This window comes from Piliocolobus tephrosceles, chromosome 3, assembly GCF_002776525.5.
Source record: "Piliocolobus tephrosceles isolate RC106 chromosome 3, ASM277652v3, whole genome shotgun sequence".
Taxonomy (NCBI): domain Eukaryota; kingdom Metazoa; phylum Chordata; class Mammalia; order Primates; family Cercopithecidae; genus Piliocolobus; species Piliocolobus tephrosceles.
Window position 1 is genome coordinate 93,815,976 of NC_045436.1, and position 15,086 is coordinate 93,831,061.

The 15,086-nt window shown below is 35.8% G+C and overlaps 1 protein-coding gene across 3 annotated transcripts in view; it reads right to left on the minus strand.

Moving 5' to 3' along the window:
- Positions 1-5,911: 5,911 nt before the first annotated feature.
- The window catches only part of ARSJ (arylsulfatase family member J), a 77,827-nt gene continuing 68,652 nt past the window's right edge, over positions 5,912-15,086 (minus strand). The window contains exons 1-3 of one of the 3 annotated variants that reach the window (XM_023219902.1): positions 11,217-11,260; positions 7,099-8,471; positions 6,775-7,002 (exon numbers count right to left, since the gene is read on the minus strand). In XM_023219902.1, the coding sequence (XP_023075670.1) occupies positions 6,980-7,002; positions 7,099-8,471; positions 11,217-11,260 (1,440 nt within the window). In that variant the 3' untranslated portion in view covers positions 6,775-6,979. Of the gene's footprint in view, positions 8,472-11,216; positions 11,261-15,086 lie in introns of those variants that run through there. The other 2 variants (XM_023219900.1, XM_023219899.1) reach the window with 2 other exon arrangements.

Here is a 15,086-nt window from a genome sequence, read left to right on the forward strand (position 1 = left end):
CTGGCACCTGGGTCAAAGGACAAGCTCGGACGTTGAAGTGTGTTAAACAGGGAATTATCTGCTCTTAAAGAGTAATAAAACTTATTTCTGTCAGAGCCAACTGCTTGCATTTTGGGGTACTTTCCCCTCTCTTTTCTTCAGAACATTTATTTACAGTCCAAAGGACTGTAAAAGACCAGGGAGCAAATGTTTCTCTTTCAGGAAGGGAGGAGAGGGAGGGCATTTTATTTATATATATATACACATACATAGATATATATGTGTGTGTATATATATTATTTCCAGATTCATAATTTTAGGCTTCCGCTCCTATGATGCAACCCCTGTACATGTAGTGCTAAACATGTGGCTCTCCTTGCATCACCTATGCGACACTGCTGCCGTTGCTGTAATGAACAATGATGACTCTGAGTTCCCGAAACCTCATGGTTGCATTCAGGATAACAAGGAATAAATGCAGATCACAAAAACTTACCAAGTTTACTGACAAGAATGGGATCCTGTTTGAAACGTGGTTTTCTGAAAGAGATAGAGGATGACCCCCAGGCTAACTAACAGGATTTGAAAGAAGACAGCAAGAGCCAATAGCAGACAGTTTGAAAGGATTGGAAGACAATTGTTGGTCGAAGGCTGGGGGTAGGTTGGAACAAGCAGCCCAAATGGTTTTAGGTTTTAGAGAAGGCTTTTAGTTTTTGCCCTCTCCTAGCAAGAGAAGAAAGGGTCCAGGAATTCCCAACGTTGGGCTTTTGGTGGGTGGGTTGAGAATGTTAGAAATCTATGTTGTTCGCTCCTCTATGTAAGAAGAGAAGAAATATCCAAGGTAGGCTTTGGATGGGTCCCAAATAGAAGTTACCTTATTCACTGCTCTCTCTTCTGGGCAGAAAGAGAAAGCATTAATTAGTTCTCAAAGCTGAAGCGGCTTTGGACATTGCAGCTGCTAAACTGCTTGGACCTGAAGGGAGAGGTGGCACACTTACTCAGGTGGGAACAATTTGTTGGCTTCCCGATTGCTCACTCCCACTCTGATCTCAGCTCCTTGAAGATTTAGGGGTGGGGCTCAGGTCTTCTCCTCACCAGAAGGCTGATATAGCTCTACACATTCATCCCTTTATGCTGGGAGAACTTTGGAAGGGAGGAATTCACTTGTTGATACCTCTGTTGTTGTTGGACATAGCTATAATGTGCCTAGTTCTGTGGCAGAAACGGATGTGGGACTTGGGTATGGAGAAGGGTGCCAAGAAAGTAGAATGCGGAGTTATGGTCGCATGTGAGTTCAGAAAGAAATAGCCCTAGCACAGCCGGGATGCTGAGAAGTGCAGAGGCAAGGGGCCAAATAAAAAGGTAAGGGGAAAAACCTCTCCACCCACCCGCCTCACCTAGTCTCCGCTGCCACTGCAGCCGCCATGGCTCCTAGCTGGGAGAGAGCAGGATTCCTCAGAAGCTGTTACCTTAATCTCTGAAACACTACGTTAACTGTTAGGATCTTGAGCAAAACTTGAAGAAAAGAAAAAAAAAGTTTAATAAAACACTGTATTGTTTTGTTGCCACTATGTCTGACTGTATAGTAGAAATAATTGCAGGACTTTTTATGCTTGTAATTCCCCACCTCATAGGTGCTAGAGGGGATTATTTAATCAGGAATAGCTAAAAATAGAGAAGTTTTAGTGGGATCTGCCTTAGAGACAGAATAACTCTCTGAGGACTTAATGCTGTTTGCCCAAAGGAAGCTTCTGGAAATTCTGGTGATGATGACATAAAAAATATGATTTCAGATACTAAATTAAATCGACTTTTTAAAAAACCTTGGTTATAAAAAGTTTTTTTTCTCACAGTTGTTTAGGATTTAGAAGGTCAGCTGAAGGTATTCCCTGTTCATCCTCCATGTTCAACCCTGGAATTCAAGGACTTTATTCTTAAAGCATTGTTTCTAGAAAGATTAATATGATGGAAGTGGTATTAAAACTTATTTTTGGATTTTTACACTGAAAGATAAATTTTACTTTTGTTTGTTCAATAAGATGCTCTCTATTTACAATTATCGGCTGAAGAATTTCTACAAAGAGTGGACGGGAAGACATTTCTAATATGCCTTTGCTATTCTGTTGTTTGTTTTTCAGTTATTGGGATTGATTTTACCTGAAATTGCATAAACCAGCTGGCAAAAAATGTTATAGGGTTGCAGTAAATTTGAATATAAGGAAATTTCAGATCATAGATATGAAATTGAAAGTTAGGTAAATACGTTCAAATCTACCTAATCCCCAAAGGCAACATTCAGGTTCTGTGCTTTAAATAATACCATGTTTAACCAGTGAATCAACCAAATTCATAGAGATGCTATGACTAGTAAAATATTTAAGAAAAATATATCTTTAAAAAAGCAGAATTTCTGCTTTGCCATGTTGGAGAGGTTTGTAATAAAATACCCAAGGATGTGAGGTATATTCCATTTGGCTTTATAATTCTATGAAAATATAGAGGTTTATTTGCTAATTATATTTTTTTCCTTTCATGATTTGGTACAAAAAATTATTGACAATTTAAGCCCTCATCTCTTCTTTCTGGGAACTCATTTAAGCTAATGTATTCTGTAATATTCCAAGTAGCGTTAGAATAATCATGTTCTATCCTGTTATGTAATAAAGATGATAGATAAAATTTGCTCTCAATTTTGTGTAATTTTTGCTTTGCTCTTGCTGTAACACCATGTTCCTATAACTATACAATATTAGAGTTAGTTTTTTATAGTGTTAGAAATTTCTGCATTTCATATCATTGCTGCTAAAGGTATTAAGGATGATTAGTTCTATTTTTCAACAATGAAATCCCTGTACCAGAAATAGAAAGTGAAAACTTAGGCAAATGTGGCTGAACATATGGATAAATGTGATTATCTTAATTATTCACTCAAAAACATTGAGTGCTAAGTATGAGTAGGGCATCATTTTATATACTGGCCATGCACATGTAAACAGAACTTATAGAAATCACTTTTCTTAAGAAGCTTACATTCTAGGGGAATGAAACAGACAATAAGGAAAACTTGTGAGTAAAATGTGAAGCATATTAAATGTTAATGAGAAAGATCAAGCTGGAAAGTGAGGTAGCCATGGTGGGAGGATGGCAGCGATGAGGTGTTTGGTTATTGGGTTCATGGCTGCATCTTCTAGGAGAATGTACACTACCCGAAGGCAGGGGCACACCCGAAGGCAAGGACTCTGCCTGATGTCACTTGCCATCACATCCCATGCACACCATTACATGGGGCACTTGACAAATGCTGAATGAATGGATGGATAAACTTGGTGTAGAGTGAATCCTCCTCTTATCCTGATCTACTCTTTTTTCACACTACTTTATATAGTATATAATGTTATAATTAGTTGTGTTTATTATTTATTGTCTGTTTCACTCAGCTGGAAGATAACCTGCCCAAGGGTAAGAATTTTTATTCATTTCATACACTTATATATCCCAAGATCCTAGAACATTGCCTGAGAGAGTGACATTCGGCATGTATTTGTTGAATGAGTGAATGGATTCTATGAAGTCATTGCATGAGGAAATAAAGTAGCCATTAGTTTACCATAGAGGAATTGTGCTGCTTTTGGCACAGAAACGTTTTCCTGCCAACATCACACATTCTGCCACTGACAAATTCACAATTTGTATGTTCAAAAATGGTATGAATAAAATGCTTAGGAAGCTGATCCTGATGTGAAATTCATGTGCCTTAGAAAATCAAGAAACACCTGCACATGAAAATACATAGCATTTTTAGTTATATTAGCCTTAACCTGGAAACAACCCAAGTGTCCATTAACATGTGAAAGGATGAAAAATGGCATATCTATATAATAAGATACTGTTCAGTAATACAAAGAAATAATGTGGAGACGTGCACACTAATATGGTATATTCTCACAGAGGAATGTTGAAAGTACAAAAAAGTGTAATTATTCAACTATCAATGACAGTATTCCTCTGTGCTTAAAAATTTTTAAAGGGGCCTGGTCAAGAAAACAAAAATATCCATTCAATTTTTAGAAAAATGAAGAAAGAGCATGTAAAAACAGATGAAACAAGTTCTTTAGTTATACTTGACAGTTGACAGACCTGGGGTAGATGTTTTCACTGGCTGAAAGGTACTACAAATGTTTTCGTTGTTGATGTTTTCATTTGAAGAAAATGTTTTTATATCCATTCTCAACCCAGAAACATAGCCATAGTCAAAAATTATTTTCTGACAAAGCTAATGAGAGTTTCTTTTGAAACCCTAAGAAAGATCAGAGGTTTAAAAGAGGTGCAGTTGACACTTGAAAGAACCACAGGCAGCCTAGAAACACATCTTGAAGATCACAGTTTAGGAAACTAACACCTGAGAATGAATTCCCCATATTAACATGGCATCAGTGATTAGGGCACAAAACTCAAGGACACAGTGTTTTCCTTCCTGTCCGTCTTGAAATTCCTAGTGATTTGCTGACAGCATTTTTAGAAACATTTTTGTTCATGACTTATATATGACTATTAGAAAGGATTTTGATTTCTTGAGGGCAAGACACTGAGACTTCTTGCAAACCACATCCTGCCTAGAGCCCTGGGCAGGTGGCAGGTACTCTCTAAAACAGTAATCAACATCCATGAAGCCATTTCCAGTAGAACACTGTGGTCTAAATTATTTTCACTGAGAAGATTATAATCATTTATAGGGAACTTAGAATTACACTACAATAGGTGATACCTACTGGTATTTCATAATCCTAATTTGCCTCTTTGCTTCTTTTTTTATCTTTCTAGGAACTTCTAGAAGATTCTATTTTTACACTATGTTTCCAATAACAGTATAGTTCCTCAGAATGCTAGTCCTGTGCATTATGCCACAGAGAACAGTTTTGTGGTGAAATTATGAAATACTGTATAACATTTTCCTTCTGTCAGGGTTACAATGCAAGCTAAGATTTTTAAAATTCTAAGAAAAATCTGCATTGAAGTGACTCCTTTGACTTTCTTTAACCCAACATCTCCCAAACTTACTTTCTTCAGAATTCTTTTTTAGTGTAAAGATGTCTATTTTTTAAAAGTGTGTAAGATACCATCTATTTTAAGACATGTTATTTATGTGCCACTGGGAAAGGAAAACATGAACAATATGCCTTTATTTTTAAGACTCATTTAAAAGATACTGTCGACAAAACACAAACTTTAGGAAATACAACTTTACACTATAAAATAAACTGGATCCATATATTCTAGAAATAAAACATTAAAATTAAAATCCTTTAAATCATCTTATCCAATTTAGTAATTTCAGTACTAGATTACAGATTCTTTTATACATTTTCAGAAACTGTGAGCTGTGATATAAATGTATTATATCAGTCCTTTGAGCTGTGATATAAATGTGTTTAATGGTATGATGTCATACCACCACACACATTTTCTTATCACAGTTATGACTTCAAAGATCACAATTCTAGCTATCTGTGACTTTTCAAGTGTATACCGTGAGGCTTCGAGGCCTCTGTATTAGGAGAGGGCACTTCAAAGAACACACCAGGGTCTACAGGAACCACACCAATCTATGCTCATTGATGACCCATGATAAACTTCATTACTGATAATACTCCTTTAATTATCCTCATGACGTTTGCATGTGTGGCTTCCAAACAAGGTAATTTATTCCAGGCAGGATCCATATATTCCATTTCTCTGTATCTCCCCACAGTGTCCACTTTGTATAAGAGTAAGGTTATTACTTTTAATGGCAAAAACCACAACTACTTTTGCACCAACCTAATATAAATGTTATTTATTAATATGGGAACATCTTTCTCCATGTCATAGCCAAGTGGAAGCATCTATCTGTAAAATCATATTACTGTGGTTGTTAGCAAACCATTCCTTCAACTGCCTATTAGTAAAGATTTTTAGTTTTTAGGATGAGTGATACAATTTTATCTAGAAGTTAGATCAGAAAAGCCACAGTAAATTTTCTAGTGCCATAAAATAAATCATTTTAATAATTAAGATACATAAATAGTTTATGATAGAAACAATAAAGTTGTCTCAACTCTGCGCAAACATTGAATTTCCAAGTAATTTGTAAGGAATATATTCATCTTATTACATTCAAAATCATGGTTGAACAATGATGATTATAATGTTTTCTGAATGATGTTTTTATAGTCTATGAATTCGCACAGTATAACAGTAATTTATAGTATTACAGTGTTTGGTAATTGGAAGAAATGAAATAAAACTCTTCTAATGGTATGCAGGAAATAAAAATAAAATAATTAAAGTCATTTGCGCAACTTTTTATGACAACAAAATAGTATTTTTCTGTAAAAATAAATTAGGTTTTTTTATACTGAAATGTTCTTCTATTAAAGTGTTTAGAAAATAGTTACATTCATTGTGGGCAGTGTGCTCAAACATTCTTATTTGCCATTCCCTCATGCATGATAAAATGAGGTGCAAGCTGTTCACATGTGAGAAAAACAGCTTTTCACAGGAAAAGAAACACACACACACACACACATATATATATATGAAATAGAATTAATTTAGAAACCCAAGTGTCATATGACAGAGATACAAAAATTCACAAAGAAAATATATTCTTCAAGGCCTTTGAGGTGACACAATCTTTGACTATAATTTATCAAAGGTAGTTTTAATCATGCTACCGTGTAACTTCCATCAAATTAGCATGCTTGCGGATGGTAGGTTATTGTACTCCTCCTATAATTTAAAGTAGTGTTTGGTCAATTGACTGAAGCACAGCAGTCGAACTCAGGACTCACCACGTTTTCTAAAGGAGCAAGAGAAACAAACGTCTCCACTCTAAGCGTGGTTTGCAAGAGTAGCACCTTTGGCACTGAGCAGAACAGTTTTCCGTGTGGCGGCCAGGTGACAGAAGTCTCTGGAGTGGCACAGCATGAAAACAAGCCTGACGCTTAGGGCAGCGATATTATCAAGCCAAATTTGCTGGTTTACCTAGGAAACAGATGAAAGATAAGAACTGATTAAAGTTTAACCAAACAGGAAATATTTGCGCTTATCCACAAGTAACACCTGAATGGCAAGTTGAACCTGAGACTGTTTTCTGTTGTTTCTTCTTCTTTATTTTGCTTTTCTTTTGCTTTTTCTCAGCCCGATTTTTGTTTGGCTTCTTTTTCTTGGTTTCTTCTTTATACCATGGTCCCCAGACCCCTCCATTGAGCCGAGGGTTACTTCTGGGGTCTTTGGGGGGATACCTGACCGGCACTGCAGTTTTGTTGAACTGTGAGAGCCTCCGTAGGAGCTTCTTCACGATTCCTGGATACCTGTTAGATAGGTCCACCCTCTCATATGGGTCGGCTGTGATGTTGAAAAGCCATACACTTTTGCCAGTTGACAAGGTAATCCGTTCATTGTGCCACCGGTTCGGTCCCAGGTTGCTGAAAGACTGAGGGGGCACCCAGTCGCTGTAGCCAGGATTTCCTGTGAGCAATTTCCAGTGCTGCACTCTGATGGCTGACTGGATTGCAGTGTTCCAGATCCCATAGCCTGCTGCCCAGGAGCCATTTTTTGCCTTGGTATATATGGGGTCAATGTTATGCAAAATATCTACTCGGGGTGAGCGAAGACCCTCACTTATGGTCTCCCAGATATCATAGCCATCTAGTTGAATATCCTCATCAATCTGTCCTTCAGCCAGTGAAATCAGAGTGGGGTACCAGTCAGTGATGTGTACAAGTTCCTTACACACTGTTCCCTTGTTTTTCAGAAGTGGGCTATGCACAAAGCCTACAGCCCGGATCCCTCCTTCCCAATATGTTCCTTTGCTACCTCTGAGAGGCCAGTTACTCCCTCCTGCTGTAGGCTGGCCACCATTATCTGAAGAGTAAATGATGATGCTGTTGTTATAGAAACCATAAGTCTTTAGAGCCAATGTCACATTGTTGATTGCTTCATCTAAGCAGGAAAGCATGGCAGCATATCTCCTCCTGTTTATGTTGATAATGGATCGGTAGTGTTCAAAATACCTGCCAGGAGCTTGCAGTGGTGAATGAACAGCTTGATAGGCAATATATAAAAATATAGGCTTTGTGGGGTTATGGGAAGCTAAGATTTGCTGTACTCTCTGAGTGTACATCTGTGTGGAGTATATGCCATTGTCATAGTCCCAGGCAGCATTGTCGTTTTCATACAAGTCATAGCCACACATCCCAGGACTGTCACATTTGTAGTGTGTATAGTAATCCCCACTTCCCAAAAGGGAACCAAAAAAGGTATCAAATCCTCTTTTGGTGGGCATGCATTCTTTCCTATAAAAACCCAAGTGCCATTTTCCGACCATATGCGTTGAATATCCAACCTCCTTCAGTTTCTGAGGTAGGGTGGCATTGTCCAGAGGTAAACAGTTGGGTTGGGTAGGTCTTATGATAGAATGTTGAAGTCCGGTGTGTATCTGATACCTTAAGAAAAGAGAAAAATTTTATCAGGGCAGGATAAAAGAGATATTGTACATAAAACAGTGATCCCTAAATTAAATAATGTTTCTATGGGGATCATTGTGAAATTATAATTGACCCCAATGATAAATGACCAATTCAGTATTTCTACTCTTTACTCATAAGTCTTACTCTAATTATCTTCCTATTTAACATTTGAAATACATTTCAATCTAAACCAGTACTTTTGAAACTAAGTTTTTGCCACTTATCTCAAAGTCTTTTTGAGACGGAATCTTGGTTGTCGCCTAGGGTGGAGTGCAGTGGCGTGATCTCGGCTCACTGCAACCTTTACCTCCCAGGTTCAAGCGATTCTGCTGCCTCAGTCTCCCCAGTAGCTGGGATTACAGGCATGCACCACCACACCCAGGTAACTTTTTTGTGTTTTTAGTAGAGACGGGGTTTCACCATGTTGGCCAGTCTGGTCTCAAACTCCTGACCTCAACTGATCTACCTGCTTTGGCCTCCCAAAGTGCTGGGATTACAGGTGCAAAGCCATGGTGCCCAGCCTCAAAGTCTTCTAAAGTTCTTATAATGGAATTAATTTGAATAAACTTTAATCTCTTATATGACTGAAAATTATATGACTGAAAACTGACAAGATAGGAGAAAAGATATATAGAATCAGAGTATTATTATTATTATTATTGCTTTTAGCCTAGGAGCCCTCTAAATCATTAGCTTCTAGTTTCCTGAACTCATTTATTTCAAGCTAACTATGAATTACTAAAAATACATGGAAAAATTATAGAAAAATCTCCTGTTTGATTGTCAAACAATAGTTCATTCTTAATAGCTAATCTATTAGATCTCTGAAATGAGAAAGAGGTTTCTTTCTCATTTCAGAATTGAGAATTGAGAATACAATAATGTATTCTCAACAATACATTATTGTTTAAAAATCATTTTAGAATAAATGTTTTAGCTAGTGCTACAAATTATATTTTTCAAAAAATAACAGGTAATAAGTCCTTATGTATGTTTCCCACAGTGTCTCTTTTTAAAAAATTATAGTAACTTATAGTCTAAGAAAGCATAACACCTTCTAATGTGTTAAAAATTAAGTGAATGTTAATTTCTTGCATTTTTCTCTTTCCAGTGGTATTTTGCAAAGGGGGTTTTCCAAGAAGGGGTTATTATTACACAAGTGTATGAATTTTCACTTGGGCCAAGACATACCAGTTAGTTTCTGACATTTTGAAATTGATTGATTCTATAGTTATAAGTACAAAAACACTTTTAAAATAGAATATATAAAAATGAAAATAAAATTAAGGTTGCAGAAAATTGTCAGGGTAAATATGTAGATATTCTTGGAATCAAATTAAAAAAAAATTGAGGTCAAAAGCGATTTTTTTCACAGGGATTTAACCTGAAAGGCCAATATGTTATACATGCCTTGGATGAATAGTTCTATTTATTTTTAATGTTTTAATGATAGCATGATGAAACTATGAGCTTTTTGAAGTGTTAATTGCAACACACACTGATGTTTCTGTGGGCGCTGGAGTGAAATCTGATCACTATTGCAAAGCAGCATTCACGTAGACCCTATTTACTCTGCTGATCATTTAGCTGTCAGTTTTGCAATAGTCATGGTCATGGTAATTTAAAATGTAAGAAACTCCCAAAGAAATAGTCATTTCATAAACATCATAAGTACCAAGTTTAGAAGGCATTGTTACTGTTTTTGATCTTTTTTTTTTTTTTCCATACAGAGTCTCGCTCTATCGCCCAGGCTGGAGTGCAGTGGCACGATCTTGGCTCACTGCAACCTCCGCCTCCCAGGTTCAAATGAGTCTCCCACCTCAGCCACTCGAGTAGCTGGGATTACAGGTGTACAGCACCACACCTGGCTAATTTTTGTATTTTTAGTAGAGATACTGTTTCACTATGTTGGCCAGGCTGGTTTCGAACTTCTGACCTCAGGTGATCCACCTGCCCTGGCCTCCCAAAGTACTGCCACTGCACCTGGCCTGTTCTTGATAAGTTTTGGTCCAGTCCAGGATCCAAAACATTCACTTATGAAAAAACTAATTTTAGACACCAGTGGATGTTTTCTAAAATTAGAAAAAACTAATTTTTCACACAAGTACATGACAAATTAGTAAATACCCATTAATGGAAACTTGGAGGAAATTAAAAAGGGAGACATCTATATGGGTAAAATTTTGGGGAATCATTTATGGGAATGAGTTATTAACAAAACAATTATGTTATGCAGAAAATAGATTTGACTGGAATGGCTATTCAATTCATCAAATAGTAAACCAATTAAGCATTTCTAATTAAATTGGTCATTGTCTCACCTATTGACAAAGGCAACAGGAAAAGAGGCTTATGAAAAACGTAAAATACAGGAAACATGTGCAGGAAATAAAAGAGAAGGCAAGAAGAGGTTTGCCGCTTTCAGAAAATGGTGTAGCATTCGCAGATAAATAGGAGTTCAGAGCTATTAATCAACTATGAGGTTTCTGTCTTCTGTAGAAAGTAGAATGGTTTTTAAATTGCAAAATGTAGAACCAGCAACATAAAAGTTTGACAGCAGCTTATAACAGGGAAGAGGTTTTCAGGGCAGCTCCTGTTTCAATGAGTTCCAGCCTCTATGGTGGAATAGGAGGAAGTTTCACATAATTTGGGGTGTGAGTTAAGGGTGTAGGTTTTGGAATCAAACAGACCTGGGTTTGAATTTGCTCCACTGCTTATTATCTTTCTGGTTTTGGGAAGTACTTAATCCCTCTGATCCTCAGTTTCCTCATCTGTAAAATAGGGATAATAATACATATTGGGTTGCTGCAAGCATTGGAAGGGAGCAGAGTCTAGTAAGGAGGGTACATTTAATCAGTGATAGCTTTAACAATTATCCCAGAGTGCTGAATTGGGTGTCACTAACACTGGCATAACCCTTTTTAATTTATAGATTTTTATTCATATGCATTATTGCATTTAAGTTTCATTACAACAGTGAGAAGTCAGATTACTTAAGTTCATTTTATAGATAGGAAAATAGAGATGTAGAGAAATTGTAGTTTTCTCTCCAACTTAAGTCCATTTTATAGATGGGAAAATAGAGATGTAGAGAAGTTGTGGTTTTCTCCCCAGCACCCTCAACCTGCCCCATCAGGTTGTGAAACTGATTCTTGATCAGCAGTGGCAAAGTCTGATGTTCTTTCTGTTCTTATTGAGAGTTAATATCAGTACTTTTTGAAAAATCAAGGAGCAGAGGAAAGATGCCAGAAGTCTTGAGAAGCAAATCTGTTCTAACTTTCCAATTAAAGAAAGGAAGGATTTGTATACTGGATAGTGAGACTTATGTTGATCCCAGAAAAATTTGAGAATGATTTTTTTAAAGTACATGATTTGTGAGCATTTCAAAAATAGCAAATGAGACAAAGTCAAAAAAGAATACTCCTGCCAAGTTAGCTTCATTGTCTTTTAAAAAAAAATCAGCATTAGGTAAATAGCTTAGGAATGATTTAGCATTTGAAAGGGCTGCCCATTATTCTTTTTTTAAATAAAATAATGAAAAATCAACTGTATGTTAGCAGTTTAGTTGGAGATAAGAATGATAATCTTACACTTTAATGAAAGTTAATATAATATGAATTTTGTTTTTACTGATATGCTCTTCTCTGATATGCACAACTCTGTGGAGCAGGTAGGAGTGTTTCATTTAACAGAAAAAAAGAAAAGAAAGAAAAACAACTCAGAAAATAAGTCCTCACAACATTACTCAAAATAGCAAGACCTGGAATCAACCTAAATCCCCATAAATAGGAGATTGGATAAAGAAAATATGATACATATGACCCACAGAATACTATGCAGCCATAACAAAGAACAAAATCATGTCCTTTGCAGTAACATGGATGTAGCTGGAGGCCATTATCCTAAGGGAATTAACACAGGAACATAAAACCAAATACCACATGTTCTCACTTGTAAGTGAGTGCTAAACTTTGATTGCACATGAACACAAAGAAGGGAACAAAAGACACCAGGACCCACTTGACGATGGAGGGTAGGAGACAGGTGAGGATTGGAAAACTACCCATTGGGTACTATGCTCACTACCTGGGTGACAAAATAATCTGTACACCAAACCTACGTGACATGCAATTTACCCATGTAACAAAACTGCACATGAACCCCTAGAACCTAAAATAAAAACTGTAAGGAATTAAAAGAAAGACTAAAGAGACATGACAATTAAATGCAATATGTGGTTTTGAATTGGAATAATTTCGATAAAGAACATATTTAGAGAACTGGCAAAACTTAAATGGGGTCTTGGGATTAAAATGGAATAACAATGTTTTCTGATTTTGATGGTTTAGTGGCTAACATAGGAGAATACTCTTGTTTGTAGGAAATACAAAAGTATTAAGGGTGATAGGACATCATGTTGGCTCATAACTCTCAATTCAGGAAAAATGCTATTTGTGCTGTACTTGCAATTTTTTTTATAAGATTGTCTCAAAATTTAAAACAAGTTGTAAGAAAATCTAACTGGGATAAATAAAAGATATTTTATTTAAAAATCAACTTTTTGCATGTTAACTGTATAAGACTATATCAATGGATCTGAGAAGTATATCAGACTACAAATTTAATAAAAAGCAAAAGAGAAAAATGAGGGCTATAATTGTAATTAATCTTAACATTATATAAAGGCAGTGTGTAAATTCTGATGAGTAATAATCCCGTTATGTTAATTAGAACATATCTGAAAAATAGTATTCAATATTTAAGCATGTACCCCAATATATGTACATTTACTTATTTATAAATTACACTCATGCATATTGTATTATTTTAAGAACATTATAAAACTTACACAGAATAGAAATTAAAAGGGATGAGATAAAAATAAATGTAAGTAGAATTTCTTATATTTCTTTTTGCATCCTAATGAATCATCTTGCATTGCCCTTTGTGTATGTACTCCAAGTTGGAGACCACTGGTATAGAAAGTAGATTTTAGAAAGATGAGAGTTGAAATACAGATGGTTTAGAGAAGAATTTTTCTAAACAATTCTTCTAATTGTTTAGAAGAGATTGTTTAGAGATTGTTTAGATTTGTCTAGATCAAAGATGATGGTGGCTTGGACTACCATCTAGTGGCAGTAAAAATGGAAAGAGGTGGATGGATGAAATGTATATTTGGATTTAGAAATGACAGGATTAAATCAGTGAGAGAAGGATAGGAGTGGAAAAGAAAAGAATTAGGAATGATTTCTAGATTTGTTTTTATAACCTGGAGAGTGGTGGATAGTTCAACTCCTCTCTGTTTTATTACAAAGTATAGAATTAGGACTAATGGTCAATATTATAAAGAGGCTGATTTCAACTCAATGTGAAAAATAACATTCTAAAAAAAAAAATAAACAAAAAAATAGTAAACAGGCTAGATAAGCATTTGCCAAGGATTCTGTAAAAGAGATTCCTGAATTAGAATGAAGTACTAGATGACCTCTGATATGGTTTGGCTGTGCCCCCAAATCTCATTTGACCTGTAGTTCCCATAATCCCCACATGTCGTGAGAGGGACTTGGTGAGAGGTAATTGAATCATGGGGCAGTTTTCCTCATGCTATTCTCGTGATAGTGCGTAACTTCTCAGGAGATCCTATGGTTTCATAAGGAGCTTCCCCCTTTGCTTGGCTCTCATTTCGCTCTCCTACTGCCATGTGAAGAAGGATGTGTTTGCTTTCCCTTCTGCCATGTTTGTAAGTTTCCTCAGGCCTCCCCAGCCTTGTGAAACTGTGAGTCAATTAAACATCTTTTCTTTATAAATTACCCAGCCTCAGGTATATCCTTATAGCAGCATGAGAACAGACTACTACACCTCTAAGTTTCTTTCTAACTATAAGAATCCATGAGTCAAAGACTATTGCTCAATGTGCTAATAAAGGGTCTCCATTTAACATCAGAACAGCTTCACAATACCAAGTTTATAATATAATTTACAGATATTTCATAGGGAAGATTCCACAAATATCAATGATATATTTAACATTTATTTGTATAAGATGAAATTAGTTTAAAAATAGAATTTTTACATAATAAATTTCAAATGCTTGCATTACCTTTGCTAAAAAATAAATAATTTTGAAATTTAGTAGATTTTTTTCCAGTCTCTCTACCTTGTGAAGAAAATTCCACATGAATAATAGTAAACCTAGAGTTGTTGCCAAATCTGTTAAAAGCAATCGCCATCATTCTAACTTTACTGCCAACTTAAAAGAAAAATGCTAAGTAGACATTTCAGCTTGGCATTAGAATATGTGAAGGTTTATAATTTTTTATATTGATTTGTATTACTGGGTGCTGGATACTATAGTCTATGAATTCTCCTTTGACTGAAAATATTGTCTAAGGTAATGCTATTGTTTTAACCTAAGTACATATTTAATGTACTCTTGTAAGTGGGATAACATACGAATACTAATAGTTTTATGCAGACTTTAAAGTCCGGAATGGTTGGCGAGTAAAAAAGAGGCCAATAGTGGAGTAGAAATTCGTATTTTGAAGGGAAGGAAATAAGTGCAAGAGACTATACTTTACAAATCAAATATCACTCAGA